The sequence below is a fragment of the Argentina silus genome, assembly GCF_951799395.1.
Source record: "Argentina silus genome assembly, chromosome: 2".
In the NCBI taxonomy this organism is placed as follows: Eukaryota; Metazoa; Chordata; class Actinopteri; order Argentiniformes; family Argentinidae; genus Argentina; species Argentina silus.
The window spans coordinates 24,432,934-24,450,937 of record NC_139656.1 but is presented as its reverse complement, the minus strand read 5'-3'; the positions used below and the strand labels follow the sequence as shown (position 1 = coordinate 24,450,937).

The 18,004-nt window shown below is 44.3% G+C and overlaps 1 protein-coding gene across 1 annotated transcript in view; it reads right to left on the bottom strand.

Moving 5' to 3' along the window:
* Nucleotides 1–17,690, bottom strand: part of pcdh1a (protocadherin 1a) — a gene marked incomplete at both ends in the record, with an annotated part of 45,578 nt that extends 27,888 nt beyond the window's left edge. The window contains 2 exons of the mRNA XM_083665121.1: nucleotides 14,139–16,325; nucleotides 16,893–17,690. Coding sequence (XP_083521247.1) covers nucleotides 14,139–16,325; nucleotides 16,893–17,690 — 2,985 coding nt within the window. The remainder of the gene's footprint in view (nucleotides 1–14,138; nucleotides 16,326–16,892) is intronic.
* Nucleotides 17,691–18,004: the final 314 nt, after the last annotated feature.

Sequence of the window (18,004 nt, the reverse complement as noted above, 5' to 3'; positions counted from 1 at the left end):
TAAAGGTCTGTTTCCCTCCGAGACAGCCTCCCTGTTTGATGGTCGGTTTGAACAAGGTGCTGCAGAGAATCAGTGATCTACAAATCACCTGCTGCAGAAATAACCACAGATAGGTGATCAATATCAGCTAATCTGTGCAGTGCCTCGCTTAAAATCCATGCGCATGATCAGCAAAATTAAAACAGTGGTACTATGCAAGGTTCAAACAAGGAAAAAAAACAAAAAAAAAACGTTACGGAATTGTTTCAATCGCTTTCACTTTGACGGCCCTAATTCTGATACAGTATATAGAAATCGGATTATTTTATTCTCCAAAAATGTGTTGTTAACTAAAGCATTAGTTGATTAATTGTTTGATGAATCGATTAATCTGCACAGCCCTACTTACAATATTGTTTTCTTTGGCTACAATAGTTTATTTTTTGCTATTTTACTTGATATGATTGGCACAAATCTAACTCCATACCTAACCCGACCCGACCCTCTGATGAAGAGCGAGCTCTACTGTTCAACATGGGACCGTCTGTGCCGGTGTCTTTCTTCACCCTCCGCCCACTCACCAGTCCTTTGACTCTCCTCTTACACACATACACCTCTGGTGTTTACATACAGTATGCCTCTCTCTCTCTCTCTCTCTCTCTCTCTCTCTCTCTCTCTCTCTATGTGCTCTCAATACTGATTCCTTGGATCAACCCATAGCAAGATTTTCTCTTCTGTTTCTTCATAGATACAGTTGCTCTTGCTCTCATGCTCTGTACTTTCACTGTCTGCAGGTGAGATAGAGGTGAGGTGGTCTTAAAAAATGAAAAGGAAGTACAGTGCCATGTACTGAGTTCTCTGAAGGTAGCTTTTCTAAGCTGCCATAAACCACACTGCTGTCTGGTAAGCATTATTACTGGTGAAATCAAGGAGAATTAATTGAATTATGTTCAAGTCATCAGGGTCCCCCATAGGTAATTGTTTCTGAGTCAGTGATCGTGGCCAAAAGCGAGGCATGCAAGCTGAGATACAAACAAGCCCTCAGCTGGAGAAATAAATGCACATCGTCACAGAACCGTAATCAAGCAATGCACAAATAGCTATAATCAAATATGCCGGCTGTATCAAATGCACACACAGCTCTAGTGTGTGCACACTGAGCCATTATCAGATTCACAGATTGTTATCAAAAACACAAACCTAATGAAATAAACCAAATGCTATTATCAGATTCAGAGGTCTTGTAGGCTCATGCAGCCAGTCTACAATTTAACTTTGTCCAATACAAATTCACAAAGAAGAACCAAAACCAAACCAACAGGCAAACTCAACATGCAGGGCCATGATAACAGACACACTCTTTCCACGAAAGACAACGACATGCCCTAATACATAGGCTTTACCACATTTACTCAGAGTGAGGATCAAATACACACAGTTTAAACAAATTCACAGGGAACATTGATCAAAGACGCAGGCTTTATGAAGAGCAATAATCAAAAGCACAGGCTTATCACACACTCACAGGGCTATGATTAAAGACATGGGCTTATCAAGCACACATAGAAACCTCATCAAATGCACAGACTGTCAAACACAATCTGATACTTGACATCTGTGTGGCATTCTAATATGTTCCGTTTAGGTTTCTCAGCAGAGTTGCACTGTATGCTGTAACAATCAAAGAACAAAGAAAATGTGTTTATTCAGTTCCAGAATGTTCTAGATAAGAATAAATGAGACACCAATATCAGGGAGGAGTGGGATGGGCTTATCTAAATTCCTCTCATACTTTCCTTCACGGTTAGAGTACAACATCAATATTAAAGTTCAACATCAATATTATATGACCTATGTAAACAATAATTTTCACCATAGGGAGAAGCTATTGAAAACGATGAGATTGGCTTTGCTGGATGAAAATATCTCAGAACTTGTCAAAGAGATCACAGGCTTGCATATGGGGATAGGGGTGTCAAGTATGCATGTTTTGTTTAATTATGTGACAATTGTGTGCTAAATAAATCTCTACAGAAACAACAGGGATTCAACTGTCTGATTGATATGAACCGATAACACAGAAATGAAACCTGATATTTGGATTTTCTCTTTTCAAATAAGTAGTTCAAGGCTTTATTGACTAAATCATGTGTTGGGTATCTCTGAAAGAGCAGGTTCAAACTACTTGAAGTTGTATTATCAAGTGTGCAGTGGCAGATGTTTCACAAATAATCTCCTTAAAACAAGCATGCCCTGTTTTCTGAAAAGAGTTGCTTATTGTATTGGATGCTTGGCAAGTGTACACATGCTTCAGGATATATTTGAGGTCAGTAGGTCGGTCAGCTTCACAGATAAGTATTACTAGTGATTGCATCAGAGACACGGGGCTGGTAAACAGGTCTGGTAAACAGATCTTGAGAAGAATCTGGACACCACTAAGTGCTGCTGTATTTCTGACACCGTTTTTAAACACAACATATTTAATACTACACAATGAAGCAGCTGCAGTGCAGAGTCCATTCTCTGAAGCACAGTGGAAGAAGGGCAGCCGCCCTACCATAAGATGCCTCGCAGCTCAAGCGGTGTAGCCGTGGTGATGGCAGCGTGCAGGACAGGAGGCCTTAGAAACATCAGTGCTCCAGCTGTGATACGGATCCTTGAAGCGGCTGGAATCCAGGACAAGGGCTGTGCAGGCCCATTTGATCCCCAGCTGTGCTGCCATGGCAATGGCGGAATGCAGGACATGGGAAGTGCGCATGCATTTGAACCCCAGCTGTGCTGCCATGACAATACCGGAATTAAAGGAAGGCAAACACAGTTCTCCTTCAGCCCCAGCTGTGATGCTTTGTTGATACCAATATCGACATATAGAGTAGATAGGACACTTCTGGATGCAGCAGTGCTTCTAGCATCGGTAATAAGATGTAACATGGCCCACATACACTCACTGAACACTTTATTAGGACACCTGTACACCTTCTCATGGTGGAAGTGGTGGAATGGTGTGGGGAATGTTTTCTTGGCACACCGTTAATACCAATCAATCATCGCTTGAATGCCACAGCCTATTTGAGTATTGTTGCTGACCATGTGCATCCCTTCATGGCCACAATTTACCCATCCTCTAATGGCTACTTCCAGCATGATAATGCACCATGTCACAAACCAAAAGCCGTTTCAAACTGGTTTCATGAACATGACAATGAGTTCAGTGTTCTTCAGTGGCCTTCCCCAGTCACTGGATCTGAATCCAATAGAACACCTTTGGGATGTGGTAAAACGATAGATTCGCAGCTTGAAAGTGCACCTGAAAAATCTGCAGGAATTGCATGATGCAATCATGTCATCATGGACCAGAATCTCAAAGGATTGTTTCCAACATCTTGTGGAATCAATGCCATGAAGAATTGAGGCTTTAAAAGCAAAGGGAGGCCTTACCCAGTATTAGTATAGTGTTCCTAATAAAATGTATCTTATCGTGAAAGTGTCACATACAGTATAGCATCCTTCAAATACAATTTCGTTGAGTTAATGTGAAGTTTGGATGGGATATCATTCAAATGCTGCTAATCTAGATGATGGAACTCTGCAAGCACTTGGGTACAGAACAAAAGAAGTACAGCAATACTTGTCTCCTTCTGCATTTTCCTATCCTTGCTGGTTTTAAGATAACACTATAATAATAACTTTATTTGCCAAGTAAGAGCATCTTTATTCACTGATTTTGCAATTTTGATACCAACACTGCATCTATATGCTCTCCCCTGTGGCAAGTACAAGCACAATCGACCGAAAACAAAACACAAAACAAAACCCCAATTCTTTGGTTTTACTCATCGGGATGAAAATGTGCGGTGGTAAATATAACCCCTGAACCATCCAATCTGTTTGAATGAGTGATATGAACCCTGTCGGCATGTTGCACATTTTCTCCACCGACGGCTAAATGGTGTAATATGGCCTCCAGTCATGTATCAACAGAGGCAGACAATCATCTCAGTGGCTAATAATTAGCTTTATCACACAATGACATGGGTCACCCAGAAGGGCGCGATTCTATCTGTAGAACAATAGCAGACAATATGTTGCAGCTCAGTGAAAATCTCCAAAGGGGATTGGCTGCTTCATATAATATTTGTCAAATCCCAGGTGACATTTCATATGGCTGCAAATCAGAGACAATCCTTCCCAGGGTGAGCTCCTGCAGCTTCTGATAATCATTCTGTTGAGAACCCAAATCCCACAGTGCAATGCCTCAGTCTTCACGCTGTGCTTTGTTTACAATGACATTTATCAAAAAGGGAGGGGAGAGAGATACAAATCAGATTTCCTAATCAGAGTAGTAGTAGCTATGTAGTAATCTTAGCTAGTGGTAGCTAAGATTATGCTTTATATTCAGATGGGGCTGCAAATTGCCACCAAAAAAACAGAGTCCGAGGAAATTAGTGAATGGAGCGCTGTATGGTATTGACTGTTAACTGTAGAGAGAGGGAAGCAAATGCTTATTATGTTTTACTCCAGAGGTCTGAGGGAAGCAAAAATATTTGTCTGTACTGCAACTGTCTGGACAGTTGTACCTTGCTAAATTGCTCCAGAATGGATTAACAATGCGTGTGATATTTGTATTATTTGTCATACCTCTCATTACCCACAATGACACTCCATACTGTACAAGCACAGAGGAAGTGGTCCGTTAAATATACACATTTAATGTTTGTATAATCAGTAGTGGCTGTATTGAACATATGTTAAGTACACTACTTGTTATTCCAATTTCATTCTGGTTACAATATGTTTGTCCCCGTCTGATGGATTTGCATTAATCTTGTATGCACTGTATACCATTTCTTTATGCCCCCACGATTTGCATCACAATAAATTGTCCGTTGTGTGTGTATTTTGTTGCATTTATGAACTGGGTTGGTTGTGGAGCTCTTTTGCATGGTACAGTACAGTATACTTTAACTGCTCCACATGATCATTGTATTCTGAGCAATGAGAATTGAGTTGTGTAGGCCTCTTGCTATTGTATTGTGTAAGAATGTGTAGTGTTCAGCAGAATAGGCTAGCCTATTAGCAAGGGCATGGCGAGCGTGGGTGTGGGTGTGGGCTGACTAAGAGAGACAGCCTCACAGGGTATGAGGGTGGCCCTGGCCTGCTCCTCTCTCCCATATCAGGCTTCAGTCCAATACACAAAATAACAGGAGAGGAGGGGGGGGGGGGGGGGGGGGGGGGGGACAACAGCAAAGGAAGCCAAGCAATTAATTGTCTTCTCTGCCTGGCATCCCATTTCAACAGTCAAGTAAATAAAGTCTATTAGAGAAGCAGGACGATCATTAAACCTCAACAATAATCACAGATGAAATATCCCCTCATCCTCCCTTCAACTACTCTCTGTCCCTCCTGTTAAATGGCATTAGACTGTGACCATGCTATTGAATAACAATATAAGTTTTGATGTATCCCAAGCCAATCCTTACAGTTCTAATGTTACTGGCTCTGGGTATAAGGCTGAGCAAGCTGAAATCAGGAGCATGTTTTGTGCTGAAATAAATGCCTAATAAATTATATAATGTGCAGGGACCTTTTCCAAGACAAAAGCTCCTTGTGCTTAGACAGCAAGGAAGGAAATTAGAATGAGAGCAAGATAGAGGAGCAAGAGAGAGAGAGAGAGAGGTGGTAAAGAGGGGGGAGAATGTAGGACAGAGGGAAGTTAGAGGCAGCGAAAGAGCCGGGGAGGTGAGAATAAGGGAGACGGGGGCTGAGGTTGGGAGAGGAGAAGAGAGGAGAGAAAGAGAAGAGAGTAAGGGTGAGATTTGAGTTTGAGGGGGATGAAGCTGGCAGTTGGGGGAGAGGAGATGGTTCATTTGTCACTGTCAGATCGGTTTGCTTCTCCTTCATAACTGCGGAGGACAGGCTCTGCCCCGCGACCCCCCTCCTCCCCACTCCCCACCCACCCACCCACCCAGCACCACTACCACCACCACCCCACCGCCTGCCCCCTCTCCTTCCAAAACGGGAGATAAGGACCCCACCCCGAGCTACAGTACACTCTGCACGCACTGAATTCTCTCTGCATGCATGGATATACTGTACTCACACAGCGTAAACAGAATGTTATGCCCTGACAATAGCAAGGATGCAATAGTGTCGTTCCATGTGCAAAACATTCCTATCCCGAAAACATGTTAAAAGCTATTGGGATTTCATTTATAATATCAATTAAATATGTCATTTGCAAAATGATCAAACCGTGCTGTGTTTGTGTGTATTGTGTGTAAAGTATGTGCATATAATCTCATTATCCTATACAAAGCCCTCACTCCCTAATGGAAAAAGACAGACCCAGTTGCAGTGAATGTGAATGAGTGGACATTTTGCTTTGGTAGAGAGCGGTAATATGCTGTAAAAACTTGTGCGTGTTGCGTTTGCCCAGTGCACCCCTATGGCCCCCTTCCCTCCTCCCCATATGTATCTCTTGTCCAGGAGCAGAGTGGACGCTGATGTAGCACTCCTGGATGCATCGCAGGCAGAATTGGACAAACTCATTTATTGGCTGTGTGTCCACTGCGACCACCTCTATGTAATGAATGGTGTACGCTGCTTCCTCAGTGAAAAGCGCTCTGTCGAAGCAGAAAAAAAGACCTATTTGGCTCAGGAAGCATGGCGTAGCAGCAACCAGACTTATGACCTGAAGGCTGCAGGTCCATTCCCCAGTTGGGGACACTGCTGCATATCCTTGGGCTTGTGTAATTAACCTGAATTGTCTGCAGTATGCAGTCGACCATGTAATATGTAGAACTGTGAGATATCTCAGCTGCTTGGGATAAACTGCCCTGGATTAAGGAATGATAAGGATTCCATTGCTGAGCAATTAAACAATACGCAGTATTATTATGATCTTCATCATCATCATCAGCAGCAACAGCAGCATCTTCCTCATCCTCCTCCTCCTCCGCCACAGGGTAAATTTACAATAGAGGTTGTGGTGTTTCATTGTTATACTTTAGTGGTTAGGCTTTGAGCATGCCGTACAGCAAGGAGATCTCACTTCCAACAGATACTAAAAATTACCCCTCAACTTACCCCTGTCTCCTCATCACCTCACATGTTATTTATCCAATGTTCTCGCTTGTTTTAAACCATTTTAATTGAATTCCATAATGACAAGTGCTTTTAGACAGATCATTATCACTGGTATGCTTCTTCCATCTCTCTTTCAGAAGCAGAACACTCACTCTCTCTCTCTCTCTCTCTCTCTCTCTCTCTATCTATCTTTCACACTCACACTCACACACACACACTCTCTGTTTGCCCTGGTGTGTTTAAACACCCTAAAATCAGAGATACAACATCCTCTCAACATTCCTCAACAAATTTTTTGGATATGTCAATATGGTAGAGAAAGCTCCATATTGTGGAGATCATTTGTATTAACAATACAAACATTTTGCGAACTGCATCAAAAAACATTTCTAAACATGGCATACAAATAAGACTGAATCATTGAAAAATATTTTTGATTATGAAGAATTGAGGCAATGGCTATGATATCTAGGCTCAGTATTCTCGATAGATTTGAAGCCTGGCGCATACCAATTTGCAACAGTTTGCTTCAGATGGTTAATTAAGACTATGGTGGAACACATCCAAGACACCTGCATGCCTTGTGTGGACTTGTCTAAGAAATATTTGGTCTAAACCTTCGGGAAGAAGAAAGAATCATTCAGTTTCACCGTAGGCTAAACCAATTCAGAACCACACACATGCATCGTAAACCTGAAGAGATTGAAGCACATTAATATTCCTCAGCAGCAGCATTCAGCATGCACAATAAACTCTCCTTCACACTAAGAAACACAATTAAAAGCCTGGTCACATAGGCCATTAAAGCACACAATGCAAGGTTTTGTCTTCATCTATTCAGAGAATTTGTTTAATCTGTCATGCAGGAACATATTGAGTTCAACAAAGCTGCGTATGACTCTGATATAGGCAGAGCCATCGGAAACAATTCCCATTGTCATAGATGCCGAGTTCTCCCTCTCATCCCATTTTCGGAGATTTATGCAATTAAGCAATGTTCTTCTTCAGCGCCAACATGAAACAGCAGTGAACATCTTTTTGCAGCAACCCAAGAGCCAGCCGGGTTCAATATTCATGAAATATTCTAATATCCTTGGTCCCTAGTGGGACAAAGTCACAGAGAGAAATAATGATCACTTCTCATGTCAGCCAGCATTGGTCAGCAGGGGAAATGGAATTATGCAATAACTTATTTCAGGGCTTTTGGGGGATTTTGGAAAGTGGATTATTATCCAAAGCATTGCACTACATAGTCTCCTAATTAAGTCGTGTACCTATACACGATAGTACACATTCCCAATTGCGTGTCCTGGTTAGCGCTTTAGAGACATTTTTGGACATTACGTAAAAAACATCACACGATGGTAAGTGAATTTGCGTGAGTCACGTAAGACGTTAATCTTTATTAACTCTGAATTGCATGCCGGTAAGGCAGTATTAGGCATTAACTTCAGTGAGGTAATGGTAAGTTATCTGGGGAAGGCATTAGCAAACATTAGCATTGGCAACAATAATTAGCAAATATTGTTGTCTATTGCGTGATTCAAAATCAGCAACGTGTGGGTTGCAAGGCAAGCTATTAATACATCCACCATCCAGCCAGCCTCGTTATACGGTGATTCGCCTTTCGTATTCACTTACCAGTAAATATTATAAAAAGCATCAACCAGGACACGCAATTGGGAACGTATACTTTCTTGTATAGGTACACGATTTGAGTAGGAGATCAGCCTGCCATTGCACCAGGAAACAATCATTCATGGCAGGGAAGTCAGGGAATCAGCTATGACTTTATTTAGGATTTAAAAATTCCCATGCTCTGCCTAAAACACGTCTGCCTCTCAAAGATTTGGGTCAAACTCATCAAACGTAATTACCATTGCACTAATCACATGAGCGGCAGTATGCAGAATCCTCCATATGAGCTGGAATTTGTTGGAGAGCAGTTTAGTAGGATAAACCTCAAGGACAGGCACAATCAACTATTTCTGCTAAGATCTGTTTTAAATCAGAACAAATTATATTATTCATATCATTCATGTTTAATGTTGGGTATAGTTTGAGCATTCGTCTCGGTAGCGTGATGTTTAGTTACCATGTGTAAATATACAAAGTGCTTAGATTGCTTTGTGCATCGTGCAGACCTTTCATTTACACAAACAGCCATTCATAAATCATAGGTATAAGATACAAGCAACTTCATAGATTTCACAGACATACTGCAAACACATAGAAAAACAACACAGTGTGTGTCCCTAAGGATACTAAGAAAAACAGGATAAGAAAAACACAGATTTCCAAATCCAAGGTCTTCATTCATGTCTTGGAATATTGAATACACTGTCGATGTCACCATACCGACAATGATGTAGTAAAAGGATATATTAATATAATCAGATACCGAAGATACCGTCAAATGTAACGAAACCGTGGAATCGATTGCGTTCTCATTGGTATAAGATACACGCAACTTCACAGACATACTGCAAACACATAAGAAAACAACAGGGACGTCCCTCAGGATTAGAGAAACACGGATTTCCAAATTCATGTGGAATGGAATGTGTTCTTGGAATTATGCAAAACATGCTATTTTAATCTAGAATTAAATACATAATCTTGATTCAATGTGTAACTGTGCACCTCTGTCTGGCTGACCTTAAAGGTGTCTGTGTGACTGCATACTTTCCTAATGGATCCTAATGGATTTGCAAATGCACTACTGGACTTCTAATGGGGTTACAAGTCTGGTTGGTCTCTCTTGGGCTCTGACTGGGTTCCTAATCTGACCTGTAGACAAAAACTCTCTCTCTCTCTCTCTCTGCACAGGGGAAACGACAGCTCTGCCATGCTAAACACTATGGACATTATTTACATTTCCATTGGCATGCACCTTCCATCTGGTTAGAGATCTGGTGTAGACTGAGGTTTTCTTTTCTTTTTGTTTACCACACCGGGGAGATTGAGGTGATGTCTCAGAGAGAATCGATATGATCATTATCTAAAATGAAAGAAGGTTCATTTTGACAATCAACTCTGCCAAGCGAATATATGGGCATATTCACAATACTCCAAGTTACAGACGAGGGGCGGGTTAGCAACATTCAGAATTAGAAAAAATGAGGAATAGAGAGGGAATGCAAAAAGAGAGAGAGAGAGAGAGAGAGAGAGAGAGAGGAGCCTAGGAGTTAAAGCAGCAGGAGAGAAAATACCGTGGCACATTATTGAGGGACGCTTTGGCGCTAAGCTGCTTATTGATAAAAGCACTAATCTGCCTGGCAGAAGGTAAGGAGGATGGGATGTGTGGCGATAAAATATCTGAGCTAAAGGCAATGCCATCAGGGAGCTGAGCCCCCCCACAGCTTTTCCTAAAGGAGCTTCTCATTTTATTTTTACATAAAAGTGAGAATCTGACCATGGGCAGCTTGCAAAAAGCATATGTGCCTGCAGAGAAATGAAAACAGAACAAATACTGTAAGACCTACGGCTCAGCCTTTCATCGCTGTAGATAGATGGTGTGAGTGTGTCACTTTCGAAAACTGCACCTCCATTATTTATGGTCTGCATCAACAAGCAAGTCAGCATTTGCCAGGTGATTTGATACAATCAAGAAAGGTTATGGTTGGGGCATAGAGAGGGAATAGAATTATCCTGAGTCACAGAAATGGAAACCTTAGAGGGTATCTTCAGAATCCTATTATTGGGTAAGACAGTTGATTCAAGATAACTGTGGTCATTATCATCACCATCATATTTCACATACAGGTGCCACATGTATGTGTTGCTATGGCAACAGGTCAGCGTTGGGAGTATCGGGTTGGTCGCTGCAAATAGAATCAAGCTTCACTTGGTCTCCAGCTGTAATCTCTCTTAACAGGTAATCAGGGGAAAGTTAGCTCTGAATTGCCCACTTCAGCACAGTGGCAGTGCTGAGGGCACTGTGATTTCACTTTACATTCCCATTCTCACCGTTTCACCCACACACACACTCCAAGATTTCCAGACGTGCCAAGTAAATCCCAGAACGCTCACCTCCACCTGTCTATCCCTTAATGCGAGGCCAGGCCAACCACTCTTCAGATGGCCAGCCCAAACTCTTCGGTCCAAGAGTGCCAAGCCAATGAAATCAATCCCTGTGTCCCGGTTCAAAGACCCCCTCTTTCATTATAGCAGGTCTGCTAATTGAAGTCGTTTGCCTCTCTGCTGTCTCTCCTGCCCTCACTGTGTTGACTCGATCACCCCAGTGGGAGGCTTTTCTGTTGCTCCAGGTGTATTAGAATTACTCATTACCTTGTGCATTCCTCACAGTGGGAAATCTCTGAGTAGTTTATACGAACAAAATATTTGCTGATAATTGCTCTGTCGTTTTCCATCAGGGTAGACGGTCTCAGTACTGCAAGTTCTTGCTGCAGTGTTCTCTAACACTGATTGTCGATGACTTGAGTGTGAAGCGTCTGTTAGTGTTCAAATCAACAGCATGTGCACTCTATTCTATTTTTTAATCAAGATGGATTGAGAGAGGGAAACTTCAGTCAACTGCATTCTGTGCGACAAATGTGCTCTGATCTCCAGGTTGCATTGGTTTCAGAATGAGCAAAAAGAGAGGAACAGTCTTAGGTGTCACAGTGATGTACACCTAACAGGAGATGAAGTGGAGATTTTGTCTTTTGGCCTCGGACCTGAAATGCACCTCTGCTTAGTTCAGATAGCAGAACCAAAACTGGGGTAATCCCAGCTCAAAGGCATGCCTAAAGTTCACACTGTGTATGCCCAGTTTTAACAATGAGGTGGGTTAATTAAGGCTAGACCCGACTCCCATCTCTCCTGGAATCCTTCAGGTTGACTGTAGTTAGCCGCAGCTCAGAGATGAAGGCGTAGCCCACAGGGGGACAACACTCAGCTATCTCTGACTAATAAGGCATTTTAATTGTGTGGATTTAATTTAAGTACAGATTTACGGCTTCACAAGCACTCATCACGCCCACTTAAAAATGAACTGGGAAGGCCTTTCCCTTGATCTGTCTCTGTGTGCTAATATCTCATACTGTTTTTCCTCCTAAGGAGGAGGGACACATCATTAAAATGCTGTGTGAGAGAAGGTGTCAGATCTTTGGCCCAACCGGGCTAATTATCAACACTCTGGGCCCAATGTGGGCCAGTGGTCTCCCGGCAACCATCACACGATATCACACATTTGGAGAGAGAGAGAGGAAGAGCGCGTTGGGAAAACCCATACTGTAGATATGCCAGAACCCAACCCATGACCTGCCCTCAGAATCAACAAACACACACGCGCGCACACACACACACACACACACACACACACACACACAGACACACACACACACACACCTGTAGGCATCAGATCACATTACTGTGAATTGAGCATTGACTGTGTATTTAACCAACAGATCGGTTTTATCTCACAAACAAAATGTGACGTAATTAGAGTAAGAGCAGCTAAAAAGAAAGGGGAGACAGACAGCGATATGAATATGCGCTGGCAGTAAATGGTACCAGTGTGTTTACATCCAACACTGCCAAGAAACGTTGAGAAGCTCAGTTCTAGTCACGGACACCTGAGCACATCCCCAGTGAAAATGTGAGTCATTGTTGAGCGTAGCATGGTTGACTAGAGTAAGCTCTCCACTCCACATCTGTCACTCCACGAGGCAGCGGCTTTATTATTTATTTTGGTCAATCTGTTCTTCCTGATGTGAGAGGGGATGCCATACATGAGGTAACATCTGCCGAGGTTTGTCATATGAGTTTTCACATCTGTCCATGTTTTGCACCGCCTGTCAATCAACTCACACATGTCTCAACCACTTTACACGCTCATGCGGAGAAACCCAAACATAGAGATGTGCAGAGGCTAACGTGATAAATAGCCAGGTTACAGCACGGTGAATAGACTGAACCGACTGAATAGACTGAACACATACCTGGGGTGTAGACACAAATATGGAATAAAAACACTCCAAAAACAAAACCCACAAACCTATCACACATAGACCTACTCACATTATACACAAACACACAAACACACTCCGGGGCTGCAGTCCATTGTCACTTTGGTCCCATATGCTGTCCATCACTGAGACAGTGGTGACTGTGGGTGACTGTTCTCTCTACTGACTTTACCCACAGGGGCCTCCAGACACCCAAGCTGTCAGCCAACATCTGCTGAAATTACCCACCAGCCAACTGGTGTTGACTGACTGTGTTGCAAGCTAGATATTCCTAAAGTGTGTCACACACACACATATTCAAGACCAATCACCCATTTCCCCTCAAGAATGGGATCCATCACCTTAGAGATTTGGGTAGACTAACAGACACTAGCACAACACACACGCCCACACACACGCACAAGTGCAACACACATGCACATGCACACACACGCACACATGCACGCACGCACAGAGACATGCACAAAGACACAGTCAAAAGACATAATAGACCCACTTGCTTTCTGTCCCCAGACTCAGACTTTTTTTAAAAACATTTTTGCATTCCTAATCCTCTCTGAGCCTATTAATATTTCTGTTTCCATGGCAATTGCAGAAGCTCCCAAACTAGTGGAGTGCATTGGGAGAATTAGTGCAAGTGACCTGCATGGTCACTGGGCTAGAGGTCAGACACCAGTGTGAAAGGAAGTCACATAAACATGGACCACCCTTTCCCCCCTCACTTCCCCCACTCATATTAATGAACCCAGTGGAACAGAGGAAGGAGGGGTGGTAGACTCGTCTCAACCCCCCATATTAGAGGGCACCAAAAGCTTTTTCTCAAAACTCCCATGTGCCCTTTCTCTGTGCAATTGGATGTAAGTTATCCTAATTACTAAAGCCTCTTTTTAATTACTCATTGTGGGTGTAAATCAGGTGGCCAAAAGCAAGCAGCCAAGAGCATTCTGAAATGGTTGATTATTCTTCCTGGTGGCATTTTCAACCGTATAATAGCCTTCAACATCACTGTCTCTCCACTGTGTGTCTCCAGCCACCACCTCCTACAACTGTCACAGACAATTTGAAAAATAGTTAGCTAAGCTTTCTAAGCTCTCCTCTTACCTGTTTGCTGTTGTATTTTGGCTGGTTGGCCTTGTAGCTATAATCCGAGTATTGGTCAGATCCGGTGGAGTTGTCGTCTCCTCCAGTTCCCACAAAGGTGTTGGTGGCAGGTAGGTCTTGGACTGCCTGGTGCTTCTGGGAAGCAGAGGGGGACTGGGCCTGCAGCTGGATGGAGGGGAGGGGGGAGTTAGAGCGGTAGTGTCTACCCAGGTCCGGGCTGCCTGGGGGGTATGTAAGGGGCAGGTGGATCCGAGGGCTGTCGTTGACCCCGTCTAGGTTGAACTTGAGACTCTTCTGCAGGCTGACCTCCTCTTCTTCTCCGAGGGGCTTGGGTGACTTGGGGGGCTTTCCCTTCCTGCCTCTCTTTCCTTTGCCATTCTTGGGTCCCTGTTTGGGGGCATAGAGGTCTTTGGTCTCCTTCTTGCCGGCCTGGTAGCCACTCTTTGTCTCCTTCTGAAAGCGGTGTCGGATAAACACCACCACCACGATCACCATGACAACGCCTGCCACTCCAGCCAGGCTGCCATACAGGATGTTACTGCGCTGGGCAGCCAACCCATTGTCAGGGTCACCAGCGATGTCAGTGTCCAGAGGGGTGTAGAGACTGTGCCCCACCAGCGCCTCCACCAGGCTGACATTACCGATGGTTTCATTGACGTAGATGTGCACCAGGGCGGTGGCGTGGCGTGGGGGCTTTCCCCTGTCACTCACCCTCACCACTAGACGATGGAGCCCGCCATGTTTCCGGGTCAGCTCCTTGGCCAGTGTGATCTCTCCATTGGACGGGGAGATGCGGAAGAGCTCATAAGGGTTGCCTCCAGCGATGGTGAAGACCAACTCTGCGTTGGGCCCAGTATCCAAGTCTTCAGCCTCCACAAGCTCCACACGGCTGTCTGGGGCGGCCAGGGGGGACAGTGGTTTGAAGGAGGAGTTGGAGGGTTTGGTGACCACAGGATTATTGTCATTTTCATCCAAGACGTTGATGGTGACGCCCACATACGATGACCTGGGTGGCTCTCCCGCATCCACTGCCTTCAGTCTGAAGGTGTAGCTGCTCTCCTTCTCCCTGTCAAAGGAGATGCTGGACAGGATTGTGCCTGTTCCATTCTGAACCATAAACTTCCCTACATCTGGCTCAACAGAGAGGAGCACATGAGCGTTCTCACCCTGATCCATATCCAGGACGGTCACCATGCCAACGGGGCTGAGCGGGGGCATGTTCTCAAGGACAGAGAAGCTATAGCCACTCAGCATGAACTTGGGGTCATTGTCATTACGGTCAAGCACCTTGACCACGACTGTTGCTGTTCCCCTGTGACTGGGGGAGCCTTTATCAGCTGCAGTGACCCTGAACTCATAGCGCTCCTTGTGTTCTCGATCTAGTGGACTCCGTGCCCTCACCTCTCCTGAGGCAGGGTCAATCTCAAATAGGCCCCTAGTAGAAGAGTCCGCCACAATGCTGTAGATGAGCTCTGCATTGGTGCCACTGTCAGCGTCTGTGGCTACCACATCCACAACCCTGTCCCCTGGCTGGTTCTCCTCTGCAAAGTCAACCTCAAACTGGGTCGGGGAAAAGACTGGGGAGTTGTCGTTCACATCTGTCACTTGCACCTTTAGTGAGTTTGTACTGGAGAGGGCTGGGTTGCCAGAGTCAACAGCTACAATCTCCACACGGTAATCCTTGACCCTCTCAAAGTCCAGAGGTGTGGTGGTCTGCAGGAAGTACTTCCTCTTGTTGTCGCTGGATGAATCACTGGCTGGGCGCAGCTGGAAGGGTACATCTCCTGCCACCACACAGGTGACCACAGCATTCTCCCCCTCGTCCCTGTCGGATACCTGGACTAACGCCACCGCAGTCCCCACTGGCATGTCCTCTGATATGTTGGCCATCCCATCAATGTGAGTCACCAGGCCAATTCCACGGATCTCCACAGCAGGTGCATTGTCATTCTGGTCAGTCACCTCGATGGTCACAAATGTCTTGGAGCTTTTGGGTTGGGGACCTTTGTCTCTCGCCACCACATAGAATGACAAACTGCTGATTTCCTCCCGATCCAAGGCCCCTTTGACAGAGATGATACCAGTGGAGCGATCGATTCGCAGGAGTTTTGGCACTGGGTCTAACGCCTGGTGCAGTGTATACTCAATTTCACCGTTAGGGCCCATGTCAGAGTCATTTGCTCTCACCTACAATCAAAGAGAACGGATATGGTTAGAGTTTGGGATCAGGGTTAGAATTCAGGGATTAGGTTAGCATAAGGAGCGAATATGAGTGAAAGGGCTTAGTTTTTGGACTGTATGTCATTTGAATTAGCTTACAGCAGCCACAAAGATAAGCACAAGAGTCGAAATGTGCATATTACACACACACACATTTTGAAAACATCAAATCCCAATTTCAGTTAATTTGTTCAATAAAATAAATAAATAAATAAAAGTGGAAACTAAAACAAACACTATTTGTATTATTGCTATTTGTTCAAGCTTTGGCAGGTGTTCACTTAGTGACTTAGAAATGTTTGTGATTCATTAACTTCATTTAAGCAATGAGAGGAGAAAATACATTTAATCATGGTAACACACACTGCTCAACTCCATAGACTACTGTGCAATTACAAAGCAGTTTCCTGATGTACTATGCAACATCATGTTAATGCAATGTTGTTACTGCAGTATTCACAGAGTAACTACACAGCTACAGTATAGAGGGAATTGTGAGCCTGTATTGTATTAAAAAAAAAAAAACGCACTTACCTGCAACACCGAGTGTCCCTCAGGGCTGTTCTCTGACATTTCTGCCTCGTAAGTGGACTTCTCAAACTTCGGTGCATTGTCGTTAGCATCAGCGACCACCACTCTCAACAAGGCACTGCTATAGCGCTGTGGGTTTCCTCCGTCAACTGCTTTGATGGTTAGGTCATAAGAGTCCTTGAGCTCCCGGTCCAGGCTCCCTAGGACTATGAGCTGGGGCAGCTTCTCGCCCCTGTCCTCAGCCACCTGCAGGCCAAAGAGTGTAGCTGCATCTTGGCCTGCGGTCAAGGCGTAGTCGGCCACCCCATTCCTCTCAGAGTCCCTGTCTGTGGCCAAGGGGATGGAGAAGAGGGCTCCCATGTGGGTGTTTTCAGGGACAGAGATAGTGAGAACAGGTGAGGGGAACTGCGGGGTGTTGTCGTTGATGTCCTGGACCTCAATGCGGCCCTCGATAAGCCGAGGGCTCTGGTTCTGGATCAGGTCTGTGACTGACACTTCAAACTCCAGGAAGCAGGGTCTGCCTCTGACCAGAGTCCGACAGTCCCTCAGTGTCTCCCTGTCTATGGGGATTTCTGTGGTGAAGATCTCCCCCGTCTTCCCATCCACACGTAGATAGGGGGCGCCCACCTCCAACTTGTACAGGTGTCCTGAATCTGGGAGGCCCTGGTCTGCTGCCAGGCTCCCAATCAGGGTGCTGGGGGGCTGTTCCTCCTGGACCCGGTAGAGGATACCCGCCTGGACCCAACTGCATGAGTCCAACACCAGGACCCACAACAGAACCACTCCCAAATGCAGTTCCATCAGGTCCGTCACCAGATTATCTGCCTGCAAACAACAAACATAATTTCATGAAAAACATCAGCAATGTAATTGGAGGATTTATCAATACCCAATTAAAAGGTTCTATAAATCAACATAAAAATTGTTACACTCATTCAAATAAAAGTCACATTCTGTACTTAATGTTCTCTGAAATTAAATGGACATTACTTAGTCATGATTATACACTCGCTATTTCCATATCTCCATCAGGCTGTAACATATTGCTTTAGTGGTCATATTTCAGTATAAAATCTTTACTCAGTAATATAAAAAGCATTTTCATCTGCAATGTC